Source organism: Schistocerca cancellata, chromosome 3 (genome assembly GCF_023864275.1).
Source record: "Schistocerca cancellata isolate TAMUIC-IGC-003103 chromosome 3, iqSchCanc2.1, whole genome shotgun sequence".
In the NCBI taxonomy this organism is placed as follows: domain Eukaryota; kingdom Metazoa; phylum Arthropoda; class Insecta; order Orthoptera; family Acrididae; genus Schistocerca; species Schistocerca cancellata.
Genome location: NC_064628.1, coordinates 319,877,584 through 319,894,376, shown reverse-complemented (window position 1 = coordinate 319,894,376; position 16,793 = coordinate 319,877,584). Strand labels below are relative to the sequence as shown.

General features: G+C 40.7%; 1 protein-coding gene across 3 annotated transcripts in view; it reads right to left on the bottom strand.

Moving 5' to 3' along the window:
* The window catches only part of LOC126175014 (peptidyl-prolyl cis-trans isomerase E), a 77,969-nt gene that overhangs the window by 19,071 nt on the left and 42,105 nt on the right, over positions 1 to 16,793 (bottom strand). For all 3 annotated transcript variants that reach the window (XR_007535511.1, XM_049921501.1, XM_049921502.1), the window contains exons 2-4: positions 16,386 to 16,555; positions 3,613 to 3,789; positions 3,325 to 3,531 (exon numbers count right to left, since the gene is read on the bottom strand). Coding sequence is in view for 2 of the 3 variants with exons in the window: in XM_049921501.1 (XP_049777458.1) it covers positions 3,325 to 3,531; positions 3,613 to 3,789; positions 16,386 to 16,555 (554 nt within the window). In the remaining variant the exon portion in view is untranslated. The remainder of the gene's footprint in view (positions 1 to 3,324; positions 3,532 to 3,612; positions 3,790 to 16,385; positions 16,556 to 16,793) is intronic.

Sequence of the window (16,793 nt, the reverse complement as noted above, 5' to 3'; positions counted from 1 at the left end):
GAGGAGGAAGCTTTGGCATCATCCAAATGGAAACCTGCTTGTTTTCTACGTTATGTTGATGACACGTTCGTGATATGGCCCCATGGAAGGGGCAAGCTCCTAGACTTCCTTACACACCTGAACTCCATACATCTGAAGCAGAAGGAAGTTTACCATTCCTGGATGTAATGGTCAAAAGAAGAGAGGATAGCACCCTGGGCCATGGGGTATACAGGAAGAAAACACACACCGACCTGTATTTACATGCAAATAGCTGCCACCACCCTTCGCAGAGGAATAGGGTACTAAAAACACTGGTGCACAGGGCGTGCACCGTGTCTGCCTCATGAGCTGGAACATCTCAAAACTGTATTTTGGAAAAACAGGTCCCTGGAATGGCAGATCAGACGCGCTCTCCGCCCCACCTTTACAGTACAGCGTGTGGAGATGGACGAAGTCACGGAGGAAGAGATAGCCACTGCCTATATACCATATACTGGCACACTATCAGGGAAAATAGGATGAATATTGAGGAAACACCAAGTAGGAATTGTCTTTTGCCCGCCCAATAAAACATGAGCATTATGGGGAAGTGTCAAAGACGATCTCGGTTTGCGGAAGGCTGGCATATACCAGATTCCCTGCGAGTGTGGGAAGACTTACATTGGACAGACAGTGTGCACCATCGAAGATCATTGCCGAGAACATCAGAGGCACACTCGACTTATGTACCCCAACAAGTCGGCAGTTGCAGAGCACTGTTTGTCCAAAAAATCATGAAATGGACTACCAACAATCCAGGGTATTTGCACAGACATCTAAATACTGGGACAGCATCATTAGAGAGGCTATCGAAATTCGTACCAGGCACGGACTCATCAACAGAGATTGCGGCTATAACCTCAGCAAGGCATGGGAACCAGCACTGAGTCTAATTAAAAAGAGGCTCAGCAAAGAAAACAAATGAGCAACCAGGCCGGATGAGGCAGTTACACCAACGCCACCACAGACGCCAACGCCAGCCTCTCGGCGACTGCCGACGCGCGGCCGTGGGCACGAACCGCGGAAAGAACGCCTCATGGGGGAAGGGGATTTAGGACAGCCGCCCGCCCTCAGGAGCTCAGTTTATCAGCGCACCTGACGATGGCGACATGTCTGATCGCTGAAATATTGTGCCCGTTGGACACTATGGACCGGCAGTACACCCGTGGACTGTTCGAGCAAGAAATATGCTGGGAGAAGTTGATCTGATTCCATCCTGCTATTTTTCCTCACTTTCGTGTTCATAATGTCTCTGTGATTCTTGTCACAGATTGCTACATGGTCTAGCTGTTTTTCCCCAATCCTGTTTCCAGGGCTGACCCACGTTGTTTTCTTGCTTGCCTTAGCTTTGTAATGGGTTGTCATTATTCTCATCTTGTGTCTCCTACCTAGGTCCACTAATCTCTCACCATTCTTGTTCTCTTGTGGGCTGGATGATCTCCCACAGGGCCTCTAAACTCCCTTTCCATGCCTATTTGCGTGCTAAAATCTCCTACCAAAATAGTGACACCTCTTTTGTGCACATCTGTCACTACCTTATCCAAAGTGGGCCAAAAATGTTCAATTCCAGCTTCGTCTTTTTTGTTCTTATAATATGTTGGTACATGTGCATTTACTATTGCATAGATTTTGTTTCCTATTTTCATTGTCGGATATGACAGCCTCACGTTTATGCAGTGACACTATCCAGGTATCTACAATCTATTACAAAGGCTGTGCCAAACATAAAAGGTTGCCTCCAACACTGGGTTTCCCTTTCAGAATCGCATATCCCTCTAATTCCATCGTGCTTTCGTCCCCTGAATCTTGGTTCCTATAGTGCCAGTACGCCAATCGCATGTTCTCTCATACTGTCAACAACTTGCTTTAGCTTGCCCACCTTCATCATTGTCTGTATGTTTATGGTTCCCATTTTAAAAGTCTGTTTCGATCCAATTTTGTGTCCATGATTTAGATCAGATTTGGAGGTACTGGTAGGTTCACAGTTTTGTTTTGCACATGATTCAGGCTCCCCAGAATCCAATAGCCTGCTTGCATTGACCTCAGTCAATGAGGAATTAGACACCTGGGGTATATTTGTAATTATCACATGCTTCATGACTGCCTCACAAGCCGAAGTTTCAACTTTGGTTACTGCATTTGTAGTAGCGTGGTTACAACTGAGGTGGTTAGCCCCAGAGGATGTAGTCAGGCCGCCCCCACTGGGATCAGACGTCTTTTGTGGCCGCTCCACTGGAGTACAGGCGCCACTCTGTTGCTTGATGGCCGTTGAGATTCGCCACATCTTCTTTTGAAATGACTGGCCATCTTCGTCCACCTCTCAAGCCTTATACCTTTTCACACTACAATTTTGATTGAGAATGATAAGGAAAAAGGATAGGCTTAGGATAGGATAGGATAGGATACAGGATATCGCTAGGTCATCGCTAGCCTGTCCAGCTTGGGTGAACCTTCTGGCAGCTAAGCCACCGACGGCATAGCCCTCTGGGTCCAGAGATGCAAACAATGTCCTAGTTACAAAAAAGGCCCTTTTCAGGGTCGACACAATTTGTAAGACTTTCTGTATGTGAACTAACAGCTGTTGACAGGTTTGTTCCCAGTATGTTTTATCATGAAACTACAATGGATGTGTCAGGACCCCGACGGATTCGCTCCCAGGCCCCCAGAATGGAAGGCTGGCGCACTACCACCGAGCGTGCAGCTGCCTTGGCTACATCGTGATCTTCAGCAGGCAAAGCATTTGCAATCATGCGTCATCCAGAGCATCCGGCAACAGGGCAATCCTGCGGCCAATCAGAGCACATGGCACCAAGTTCCCGTAGTTTAAAAATTGTGCACTGTCAACCTACACAACATTAGTAATTTTGGTTCCTACTGGCATCAGCTATCTATGGTTAAAATTTCGTGACACAACCTTTCTCCACCCTTCATAATACTATTGCTAATGCATCCCAGATTTCCAGTACTTAAAAAACTAGGTTACAAAGTTGAAGATTGTAAGCTTTATCAGTAGGTTACTTCTTATGTTTATGAAGCTGCTACCTGCCTTAAGAGATACACAGACAATTTCAGTATTAATTATTTACACAGAAACTACAGATATAAATGTCGAAACAAATGAATTGAAAAATTTGACTACAAATATATATTACAGTATACTCATCTTCATCTTCAAATGTAGCGTACATGTTCACTTTCATTTACACAGTTACACAAAATATCCAAACACATGATGATAAAAAAACATGAGACATTTTTCGAACTGGTAGTGACAAGTCTGCACTTTTCAGCTTTTAAGGATACAAAATCAGGTATTATTCGATGAAAGGTACTTCCTTGATAACCAAAACCTTTTTCATGTGTACAAAGACATCTAAAATTTTCTGCAGTTTTGGGAACTATGTCACTTCTGAGCATCATTATTATACGACCAACATCAACTTTTCCTATTTTGATGTCAAAATATACTTGTGGATTTTTCTTAACTTTCTTTGTTTCAGGTTCATCCTCCTACAAAAGAAAACAAACTGTGGCAGAACAAAATACCACACCAGACACACGTGTTGATAACAAACTGTTATATATTCTTACAGTTGTTTCTCCATTAGCAGATCTCTTGGTTGCATTATCAGCTTTCTTTAATGTTGCACCAGCATGTTCTTGAAGCCAAGAATCATCTGCCCAAACGGGTTTTGATGAGCCTTCTTTAATCTTCTGAGGTTTTGCCAAATTTACTCTAATGGTTCTTCCAAAAAGTTCTGAATCATTCTGAAACACAATATATGCTCTATTATTATCTATCCAATTACATTATATTGCCAAAAATTCATTGTTTTTGATGTTACATACTTTGAGTTTATTAACATTAATGAAATTCACATTCTTGTCTCTAAAACCTCACCTGTTTTTTAAATTAGAGATCACAAGAATAAATTTCAGCCACTTGTAGTTTCCTGCTGTTTCTTTTGCTAAAATATACTTTACATGTGAAACATAGCAACCCACGTATTTTTGTTCTGTTAATGTTAAATGCAATGCTAAAGTACAGGATATACACATTTTAATGTTTCCAGATGGAAAGTCACAGTGATCTGCATCATCTGATGAAACCATTTTGTGTGTAATGACAAAAGTAGTCTGGTAATTAATTTACATATACGAAACATGTTAATGCGAGGAGTCACACAGGAAGCTAATTCTGCATTTGTCTTCACCAGAGCAACTGAACGCAGAGTGTGAGGAAGAGGTAAAGCCATGAAACCAGTGCGTGATTGGAAGGTGGCCATATGAAGGGCCTGTAAGAGCTTCAAGAACATTCTAGAACATTCTGCACAAGTGGCCTTCCTGTCTACCTAAATTTAAAAGACGCAGTAGGCCTGAGAATATACTCCTTGGACATGTGAATGGACTCCTCCATCTGATTCTGGTAGGAATAGAGGAAGCAATATTGCAGTAAAAAATTATTATTTTTTTCAACAATTAAATTGAGAGCAGATAGTGTGATAATCCTTTATGGAAGATCGATATCTGAGAAAGATTTTACTAACATCTGAAATGGTAACAGACATGATAATGAGAAAGTATGAGAAACATGCACGTGGATGGCTTGAATGTGATAGAGAGATGATGGGGATACTCTCAGGCACAGACTTGGCAGTGGGCGATCAGTGAAAATAGACATTTCAGGAACTTTCCAAGGGATTGCACAGATTACGCAATAGTTGTTTAGAGTACATATCCTGCAAATGCCTAAGTAAAAGACCAAATAGCTGTTAACTTTTTGATTCAGTTCATGTGCCAAGCTTTGTTTAACATGCTTCTTAAATATGTGAATGGTATGGTTTGGAAAGGAACAGTGCACTGAAGACCCCATGCCCCCCCTGACCAAGTAAGTATGCTTACACCATGCACTTTACTTTGTGTTATTTCCTTTCTCTGTGGCTATGTTTCTATACTTGATGACCCACTGATAGTAGTATAGTGCGTTAGTGAATGCATAATATATTTTTATTATGCTGTCAAAATGTGGAATGACACACGCAATGGTATGTACAGTATTCTTATTACTTTATTTCATGACCCACATGGAAGAGAAAGTAATTTTATGGTGTGTTACCGATACGAGTATGATTAAGCTCGCATTCACTGGAAAGACAAAGTTTCCTCGAGTTCCATAACTTTATGCTGAATGTGCAAGGAAGATGTATCCTGAGTTAATGGTTTTCTGTGATGACCAGACACAGATTACAACAATGTGTAAATATCACACGTTAGGTAAGGCTTTCAGGAATTAACTCAACTCCATAATAAATTGTCAACTGCAACATATGCTTCTGTCCTTGCTTGTACATTTAAAAATCCCCTTGGTAGTAAAAATTCAATTAAGCATTTTCACATATGGCAACTGCATAAGGCTGAGACACAGGATATCTGGGAACAGTCCTGTAACAATGTATGGTTAAAGAATGGCAATCAACTGTAAAGTTAAGGCGAGTCACTACACAACGTAAGTTCATACTTAAACCTAACATTAGGCACCACCAAGACAAGCAGGCAAGCAATAATCAAAAATTAACGTCAGAATGAAGCTCCCTGATAAATTCCCTGCAACTGCAGTCGATATGGAACCAATGTTTCAACTTCCGTTTCAAAAAATGCTTACCCTCAGTCACACAAATGGACAATAAATAATTGAAACACAGAAACTGAGGTTAATTCAAATTCTGTGAAACCATAAGCATTATAATGTCAAGATAACTATTTTCTTTTCTTTTTTCTTGCAAAAGGATTCAACATTTATTCTCACAAAAAGCTTGGTACCAGCACTTGAAATTAATGCGGTATTATAAACTTGGAAACTGATACCATATGCTGAGGCAATAAAGTTAGGAGTAGAAATGCTGTCACAACCCAAGTTCAAGCACAAGTCTAGCATCAGCAGACACAGGTAAACTCTGAAGAGCAAAGCCCATACAGTCTTGAAAACAGTACAGTCCGTTATGAACAATGAAATCACCATTATAAGATGCGAGCATACATAAACACTGAAGTAGTTTACAGCATGATGTGGCCTGATTAGCGGCGGCTTCAGTCCTGGAAGGTAGATGAAACAGTCTGGTAACCTCACAGTCTGTTGAGGAAGCTAACTGTTCTACTTCCGAAATCTCAAAAGTCTTGGTGCTTTGAAGCACGGGAGTTATCTGACTTGCATAAGCGTATGTGCAAGCATCTTCATCCACTGACAAATGGATCGTATCACCTCTAATGAGACTTCACGGTAGGATTTGTTACACATGTACTTGAAACTAAATTTACAACTAAGTCCTTACAAAACTTGCAACCCATTCTGCTTTATTTGTTCTTAACTGAAGGAACTCCAGCCTAGCAGCTACCACATATATCTTTTATGTAAAATGGCCTCTGTATTGTCTTTCCAATGGGAGGATGAATGGTTCTGTTAATAACTCTAATTTCTGTACTGAATGGAAAGTCTAAAGAGCAAACCAGGTCTAGAGAATAGCACAATCCACTACAACAGACACATTGAAATCAGTGTTGTACAATGTGGGCACAGGTAAAGACAGAAATGGCTTTTATCAGGTGGTGAGCAGCCTATTATCGGGCCATGCAGCTAGCTCACTATGTACGAAGCCACAGCTCGCATACCTGAGAGTTAGCAGTGGCAGTGTACTGGTTGGAGGTCCTAGCAGTCACACACAATGTTAATATATTTTTACATACTGTTGTCTGGTGGGACTACTAAATTATTGACGATCTCTCGATACATTTGCCAGCTTCAGATCAATTAACTGAGATGCAGCAATGCAGGTTAGCTAAACATTACCACCAGACGTCAAGATACTTTCATTCTATAATTCTGTCCACAGCCTGCCATTTACAGAGCAGTGTCACATCCCAGCACTGGTCCTATCACCAACTTTGGATGAGCTGTTGCTTCATAGGAAATGAATAGGGGTACAAACCTTTAATGATATGACTGAAGGAAACTTTAGTTCCTAATAATTTAGTCTTACTTGGAGAGGCACCTTCCAGTGGCTGTATATCTTTACATCAACAATTTCACCCTACCTTACTATGTGGTAGGCCTTTCCGCCAACTACCAGTTCCTGAATTCTACCTTTCACTATCAGAGACAAGTGCTCTGCTTGCAACTTGTACCAACTATGCACAATAAATCACACCAACCATAACAGGGGACAAGTTGGAGACAGCACTCAATTCTGTCTATATTCTAAAATACAGAAAACACTAATTATAACTCCTTGCGACTAATGCAATTAGACACCTCATTCTGACTGGGAGACAAGTGCAAGAGAGCTACACAAAGAAAATATCAATTATTACTTGTTGCTATTAGCAGTGACAAATTCTACAGACTTATTCTTTAGTAACATAGAAAACTGAAGATAGTAACTATTGCTGGATACTTATTGAAAATTCAGTGGCATTCCCCCTTGAATGGGTCCAATCTTCTCATAGTTTTCATTGCAGCAGCACTGAAGTATCATTCTAGTGACTATGAGACTAGGCTGTGGTAGTAGTAGTTCTTCTTCTTCTTCTTCTTCTTCTTCTTCTTCTTCCTGGTACTGACCCCGACTGCGACTGGCCCGACCGCGACTAACTTGGTCCTGTGCACTACGTGCTTATACAGGGTGAAATAAAAATGATGCACTTGGCAGTTGGCATACAATTCCTTACCCCAATTCATAACAAAGGGTACACCTAGCAAAACCTAGTCCTGTCAATAGGTTTAACAGAAATGCAGTTTAGGGAAAAGAGACTCTGCCAATACTGCAACTGCGTGCAGCTTGGCCAACAACAAGTAACATGACCTCTGCACCTGGAGCTGTCCCATTAGCTCACTGAGATGAGGCAATGCCATGGGAAACAGATATGCAGACTCCCAGGTGTTCCAGTCTTAGTCACACCATTTGTTTCTTTTTTTCCCAGTTAAACTATCAAATTATATCCAATTTACACCTCCAAAATGCAGTTTCTTGTATATTTATTTCTGTTACTGTTACCTTTATTTAAACATGAAGACATAACATGAACTTCTTACAGATGTAAATGACCACTTGGTTTCCTAGTTTATAAGAATAAAGGCGATACAAAATAATCATGGATACAGTATTATCATCTGTATCCAATGAGGTACAAGAAAGACAATAGCTGTGTTACACTAGATTTCACATTATGATATGCACAATAATTATGTTCTGTACTTTTGATGTCCAGGATTATCCTTGCAAAGCTAATACGTACAGGTAAGAGCAACATTCACATTAGAGAAAATGTTCAAAGTTACCACCATGCATTTGCAAACACTTTGCCACTTGCTGGATCATACTTTGCTGGACCCTACACAACACACCTGCATCCACCATTGGTAAAGAGACATGTGAGCTATCAGGTTGTGTACATCCATGGGTGGATGTACTATAAACCTGTTCCTTTCAAGTGTCTCCACTCAAAAATCTAGTGGATTAAGATCCAGGGAATTTGGAGGCCAGAACATTGGACTAATCCATTTCCCGGGGAATGCTTCGTTTAAATAGTTATGCACATTCATACCAAAGTGTGCACCAAGCTGAACCCAAAGCTGTCGCTGAACACCAGGTGGAATGTTTTAGAATGAGGCAGGCAAAGTATTACAAAGAAACATATGATACAGGTGCACATTCAACTTGTCAGGCAATAGGTAAGGGCCTAAAAGCACTCCTCCCATGATTCCAGCCAAAGGGTTTCTGCCAAAGCATGCCTGAGCCACATTTACCACAGGTGACATGTAGGTTGTGTTCAAACCAGTAACTGTTGTGGTGAAGCTAGGTTCATCAGTCCATATCATGCTTTTTATAAAATATTTGTTATCTTCAACTTGGTGCAAAAGCCATTCACAAAACTGTACGCATCTAATGCATTCTTCTGACAGCAGGTGTGAGACAATGTGAAAGGATAAGGATGCAGTTCTTCATAGTACAACACTTCAACAACCAGTTTTTGAAATATCTGAACTGCCTTGCAGTGTCACAGGTGCTTTAATGAGGTGATTGGTGAACAGTTTCAAGAATCACATTCTCTATTTGTGGCATGCGTTTAGTCCTTGGATTCCCGAAGTCATTGCTCCAGGTGACAGAAAAAAATCTTATCAGGATGGTGCCTTTGATGGTACCGTGAAGCGTGCGCACGAGCAGCAGCAGCAGCAGCAGCAGCTTAATGAATGCACCCAGCACTAAAAGCATATTGATATATTCGTTATTTGTGTACTCCATCGGGAACCTGCCCTACAATCACTAGACAGGACCAGTTATGGTTGTGCACTGGATGGTAAGCAGAGACATGCATGTACTTTAAAGGATCCCACTGTCATGTGACAGGCTACTGGCATGTGACAATGACGTCCTGCTTACAAATGAGGAGAACTAAGTAAGGGACATCTAAAAAAATAAAAAAAGGAACCTGACAAGGATTCAAACCATAGCTCCATGGTGAACACGGGTCTGCTATCCCAGTCGTCTACTCAATGAGCTACAATGGCTGGTGTGGTATTGTGAGGTGATACATTCCTCTGCACATTCTGATGTGCTGCATGATGAGAAAATGTTGCCAGCTCCTCATTTTCATACATGTATTTTCAAAATTCACCCAATCTGATTTTTCTAGATGGTCTTACCACTACTGAACACTATCTTTCCCAACGTCTAGACTCAAACCCACTACCTCATTCCTCACACACTTTATCAATTTATCCTAACCCACAACTACTTCACCTTTCAAGGAAAGGTATGCAAACAAATCTGCAACACAGCCATAGGCACCTGCAAGGCACCCTCCTATACCAACCTGTTTATGGATCATCTAGAGGAGATATTCCTAGCCTCCCAAAACCCTTGTCTGGTTCAGGTTCATTGATGTCATGATCTGGACTCAGAGTCAAGACATTCATACGCTACCTTCACAACCTCGACACCTTCTCTCTCATTCATTTCACCTGGTCCTCCTCAACCCAGCATGCTGCCTTCCTCCTCATTGATGGCTCAATCTGCACTGTTGTCCACATTAAACCCACCAAACACCAACAATACCTATATACAGACAGGCGTCATCCCTTTCACATCAAAAAATCCCTCCCATACAGCCTTGCCACCCAGGGACAGCATATCTGCAGCGACAAGAACTTCCTTGCCCAGTATGCTGAGCGTCTCACTAAGGCCTTCAAAGACAGGTGCTATCCCCCAGACCTTGTCCACTAACAAATTTCCTGTGCAACTTCCCCTCAAAACCCCAACTCTTCCACCAGCCTCAAGAATCAGCCACAAAAGAGTGCCCCCTTCATCACCCAATACCACCCTGTCCTGGAATATTTGAACCACATGCTTCGCCAGGGCTTCGACTTAGCTACCTCCACAATGTTCTAGTCATCCCTACACCATTACCAAACCCAGCTGCTTGCCACAAGGGTCATATCCCTGTGGAAGGCTCAGATGCAAGACTTACCCAATCCACCCACCCAGCACTTCCAGTACCGGTCCAATCAAAAGTTTATCTTACTCCATCAGGGACCAGGCCACCTGTGAAAGCAGGTATGTTATTTACCAGCTCTGCTGCAATCATTGCACAGCTTTTTATATTGGTCTGATTACCAACCTGCTGTCGACCAGGATGAACGGCTACTGCCAAACTATGGCCAAAAGCAAAGTAGACCATTCTGTGGCACAACATGTAGCTGAATTAACATGCTTGATTTCAATAGCTGCTTCACTACCCGAGCTATCTGGATTCTCCCTTCCACCACCAGCTTTTCTGAACTGTGATAGGAATTACCCTTACAACACGTTACCCGTAATTATTCCGGCTGCAACCTATGGTAACATACTGTCCCCCCACCCTCCACCCAAGTTTCTGACCCCTCTGTCCTACCAAGTCCTCCTCATGCTCATCTCCCACCCTTTTTGTCTGCTGCCCTCAGCCAATGCACTCACCCATCCTTCCCTGCTCCCCTCCTTTTTCAGTCAATTTTCCCCACCACCCTGCCCCACAACCTCCTGACAGTGCACCTGTTGGCATTCTACACTCTGCACACTCTATCAGACAGCTCTCCTCTCCCCCACCCATACACTGCCATCCCTTCCCCTTCCCTGTGCCCTCCAGATTGCTGCTTCCATCCCATGTGATACCTGATTCTGGCCCCAAGATGCTGGAGTTGGCGGTCATGTGTGCATGAGGTGTGCTTGCTTGTGTGAACGAATGGTATGTGTTCTTTTTTTTTTCTGACGAAGGCTGCAGCCGAATGCTTACGTGCAAGTGTCTTAATTCTGCCTGTCTGCAACTTAACATGTCATCATTATGGTAAGTAGCAATATATCTTTTCCTACATTGATTTTGCTAGATAAACTGGATCAGGATTCACAGGCTGACATCCAAGTGCAGCATTTTTTTCCTTCGTCCTGTATGCTGCTTGTTCAGGGTCTTTGGGATGAGTTTCTCTAGCAATGTTGCTGATGCTACCAAAGGTCTTCCTAGTTTCTGGAAACTTTCAACCTCAGCTGAAATGATTCTCACACACACACCACCCTTGTTTCCATTACCGTATTCACCTCAGGTGTATGATCGCTGTTATACATGAAGAGCCAAAGAAACTGGTACACATGCCTAATATTGTGTAAGGCCCCCTTGAGAATGCAGAAGTGCCACAATACGACATGGCATGCACTCGACTAATTTCTGAAGTAATACTGGAGGGAATTGGACCATAAATCCTGCAGGGCTGTCCATTAATCCATTAGCGTATGAGGAGGTGGAGATCTCTTCTGAGCAGCACATAGCAAGGCTTCCCAGATAAGCTCAATAATGTTTATGTCTGGGGAGTCTGGTGGCCCCGTATCACACCAACTGCACACATCCCACACCATTACAGAGCCTCCACCAGCTTCAACATTCCCCTACTGACATGCACAGGTCATGGATTCATGAGATTGTCTCCATACCCATACAAGCCCATCTGTTCAATACAATTTGAAACGAGACTTGTCCAACCAGGCAACATGTTTCCCGTCATCAATGGTCCAATGTCAGTGTTGAAGGGCCCAGGAACATATTCCGTATCTTTCCACCATTTTACCAATTGGTTTGGTACACGAGCGCACAAATGGTCTTGTTTTCGAAGGAGAGCCCCAACATTATTCTGTAAGCATTTCAGACATGATGTCGAATGGTCCTAGCAAACCGAAACGCTGTTGTCTGTTCTCCTTGCACCAACTAATCAAAAGCAATCTGCCTCAGATTCATGCAGGCGCACTGCAGCGCCACAAACCCAAAGCAGCTAGCAGCCAACAAAGGCACGCTATTCTTCACAGTACCAAAAAATGTGGTTAGAGTACGTAATACTGTTCAAATTTTGCTGACCATGTGCTTCCATGAATGCATGATAATGATAGAATATTGACTGTGATGTGAAACTATCATAAATGTCACACTATGTCATTTTATCCTCATTCACATCAACGTCGTGTTTTGAATTTTGCGTTTCGGAATTTGAGTTAGGAATGGAGTGTAGTACCACAGTGCACACATACAGGTATGGAAATACCCAAAAAATTCATCATTTTTCCTGTATCCTGTCGTTACTTAGTTGCTCCAAAATTCTTGGAGGTATGTTCTGTTAATGCACGTCTATGCAACTAATTGAAGGCAGTTTGTTTATTGCCATACATGTTTTGCTTCTTTTATTCGAGAAGATGCTTTGCAAATAAAAGAAGCGAAATGCGTATGTCAGTAAACAAACTGCCTTCAATTAGTTGCACAGACGGAACACATCTCCACAAACCTGAAAAATTGTTTAAGAGAGTGTCAAAGAATAAGAACGTGCATAGAATGTGGTTGTAACTCGCTCCTAGAGATCCAAATGATGAGGTAGCCTACTTCCCTATATGATACATCAACAATTTGGTTCATAAAAACAAAATTAAAAAATGCCTTTTCGAGGGCGTGTGGCGAGTGCAACTATAGAATTTCATTCTAGTTTTATAACACGCATCTGATGAATCAAAATGTTTCACATATGGTGGTACAATCTAAAAATATTGTGGCAGGAATTTTTCATCTCTGTCTACCGTTGTTAAGGATTTGATCACAGATAAATACTTCTGACAAGCTAAAGTATAAAGACGATTGCTGCTAGTTTCATTCACAGTAATTTAAGTTATGCTCTTAGATTTCTGTCTGATCTGACCACGCACTCGGAAATTGCTACGTATTCAGAAAATAATGGTGAATTATTTATGACATGAAAAAGTATAATGTCACTGTCAGTTCTTTCACGCACAGCAATGTCATCTTCAATTTCTTGAACAAATGGAAGTCACGAAATTGAAGATACTGAGAAAGCACACTCTTACATATAAATAACAATGAATATATCAGAAAAATGCTTAACTTTGATGATTAATGAAGTCTAAGAACGTGTTACAAACACGAAGAGGGGAAAAAACTTTAGTATCCAAAGGTATATGAACCTACGACCTTTGACATGGCAGTTTGTTGCCTTACCCACTATGTTACCAGCCCTCGCTTACATGTAGTGCTTTAACACACAATTCCATTCAAGAGAAACGCAGGCTGACTTTGTTGCCGTATGACGTGCGCTTAATCCATAAGTGCATGAAATTTTGGAAGGTTTTGTCTATCAGGCTTCACAAAATTCCTTTATATTGTTACTTCAAAGTTTTAAATGTGTTTCAATAATTAATAAGTAAACCATTTGCGGGAAAATGTACACGAAGTCACTAGTAATTTCAGCTAACATTCGTGTGATACATGTAAGCAGAAATTTAATGATTTTTCAAACTCTTAATTACGTAAAAATAACAGATATTTTGTGAGAATATTGACAAACTGTTTTTCTTATGTTATAATCATTCACAGTAACAATACAAACCATATTTCTAACAAAGGAAAATAGTCTATTATAAACTCACTTTCCACCTGGACACGTCCTGGTGATTATTCGGTAACACAATCACTAAATCCGACACTCAATATTTTTAAAATAACAAATTCTAGGTGTAAAGAAATCACACTGAATCGAATGAAAGGGCCATACTGAAATCCAAAACCTCTTGGTACAGTTGTCAAAAAATTGGCTGGAGGACCGATCGATAACAGGTCTCAGAAGCTTACAGAATAGTAACTTCGGACAAAGAACCGGAAATGACATCACTACCGAGACTAACCTACTGCACCGATTGGTATGAACGATACAGAACATGGCCCCAGTTGAGGCATAAAGCTTCGTGTCGTGCCGTCATCAAGGGTACATGAGTTGGCCTTCGGCTCCGGAAGCCCATACCAATGATGTTTTGTTGAATGGTTTGCACGCTGACACTTGTTGATGGCCCAGCATTGAGAACTGTAGCAATTTGTGGAAGGATTGCACTTCTGTCACATTGAACGATTCTCTTCAGTCCGGCCACAGCATTGTTGGAGATTTTATGTTTTACCGGATTCCTGATACAATACGCTCATGGAAAGATCAAATGGGAAAATCCTCAGCTCACCGCTATCTCGGAGATGCTGTGTCCCATCACTTGTGCACCAACTGTAACACTACGTTCAAATTCACTTAAATCTCGATAACCTGCCACTGTAGCAGCAGTAACTGATCTAACAATTGCGCCAGACACTTGTTGTCTTATACAGGCATTGCCGACTGCAGCATCATATTCTGCCTGTTTACATGTCTCTGTATTTGAATACAAAAGATTATACCAGTTTCTTTGGTGCTTCGGTGTAGCTACTGAATACAGACATGCTATTGGGCAGCAGTGACTTATTTTTAAGGGCCTTTAGGAATACATCCATTGCTACTGCTTTTTATTTCCATTCAGAGTTCAGCTTCCATTAATTTATCATTTGAATTCCTTTTTTAAAACCAGTAGCACTTCTTTGCACCTGACTTTCAACAAGCAACAATAATGAGTAAGAACTGGTGTATGACATGCAAATATCTACTTCCTTTCATCTAAAGCATAAAGAATAAACAAAATATAAGGCTGATAATTTTTTGTGTCTAATGACTAGTAAATAAATGTGAAACCTATAATTTTCACAAAACGTTGATTTCAGAACACCACCGCTAGAACAGGAAATGTTATTGGAGGAAAACAGTTTGAAATACAAATACTCCTAAAGAAGATTCATGAAGTGAAACTGATGATCACACACTTTCACACACAGTGTATTTTTGTAAAATATTTGCAGCAACAATCTTGTTTATTATCATTATTACTACTATTATTGAGTAATCTGGATCGAATCAGTGTTGTTTAGTTAAAAATATATGAAACAACCATGTTCACAAGTTTTTATGGTCATAGTAAAGCTGTCTCTTTAGAGATATAGTACACACTTTGATAGAGATTGGGAACGGAAAATGGACGTGTATTTGGAACCAGGGATTATTTAAGTATGCAGTTTCAGGATATCTAAACAATAGTCAGCCATGTGGTTAACAGATGCCATAAATTGAAAACACACAATTAGTAAGGAATTCATCAACAGGTAAGGAATTCATCAAGACTGAGTGAGCCATGAGGTGAGAAATATCTGTGGTATGTTGACAATGCATGAGAAAGCAAATGAAATTGCATCTTGCAGAAACTGTTAAGTTCCAACACATCTAAATCAAACATAATAATGATGATATCTGCCAGACTGGAAGAAGAAGAAGAAGAAGAAGAAGAGGAAGAAACTGTTTCTATGAGACCAATCACAAGAATAATCTGAAAAGATTTGTATTAAGTACACAGCTAACTGTCAGCCTCTTTTTTTTCCCTTGCATGTGAAAATGACAGTTGATTAAAGTAATGAAGTATGAGGATTTATTCTCATAGGCAGTTGCCTGCTGACACAAAATGCTTAAATGTGTACAGTATATGTAACTCAAAGATACTAATTCAGAGGAAGAATACCAATAATGATAGATATTATTTCAGTTACTTAAAAAAATTTATCTTTTATCTCCTAAAAAATAGTTCTTCACAAAAGAGGGGCAGGTGGAGGGGGGGGGGAGGGAGGGAGGAGGAGGAGGGAAGTGGGAAGGAGGACTAACCAGATGCAGATTATTCTGAGAGAAAGAGGCAGAGATAGAAGTATGTAGGCAATTTTGTTGATAAATTACATTAAAGGGCACACTCATCTCTACAAACATTTTGTGTTGTTACTATATCTACAAGTTTTTTCTGCTGATGATAACCATTTAAACCATTTATCATCTTAAGTGTGCAGTAGGCCTACTGCTTAAAAGGCTGAAATGATGGGTGGGACAACAGTAAAAAGTAACCTACCATGTTGTCAATAGCAGCTGCTGCATCTTCGGCTGCCTCAAATTCAACAAATGCAAAACCTCTATGTTTTTCAGTTTCATAATCAAGAGGTATCTGAATGTCAACTATATCACCAAATGGAATGAATGCTGCATGCAGAACTTTCTCATCAACTTCTTCTGCCAAACCACCTATAAAAGCAAATACATAAATCATAAATTAATGACGTTTTACTAGAATCAGACAAAAATTTTTGGAGAAGAATTAAAATTCTTGTTCATAGACATCATCTAGTGTATGTATGTCATCAATACGTGTCTCACATCACAATTATCATTGACATGTAGAATCCACAATCAATTATCAGTTACAAGACAACTGTTATCAACAAGAACTGTTTACAATGATAATGCATCTATTGAGTACAGA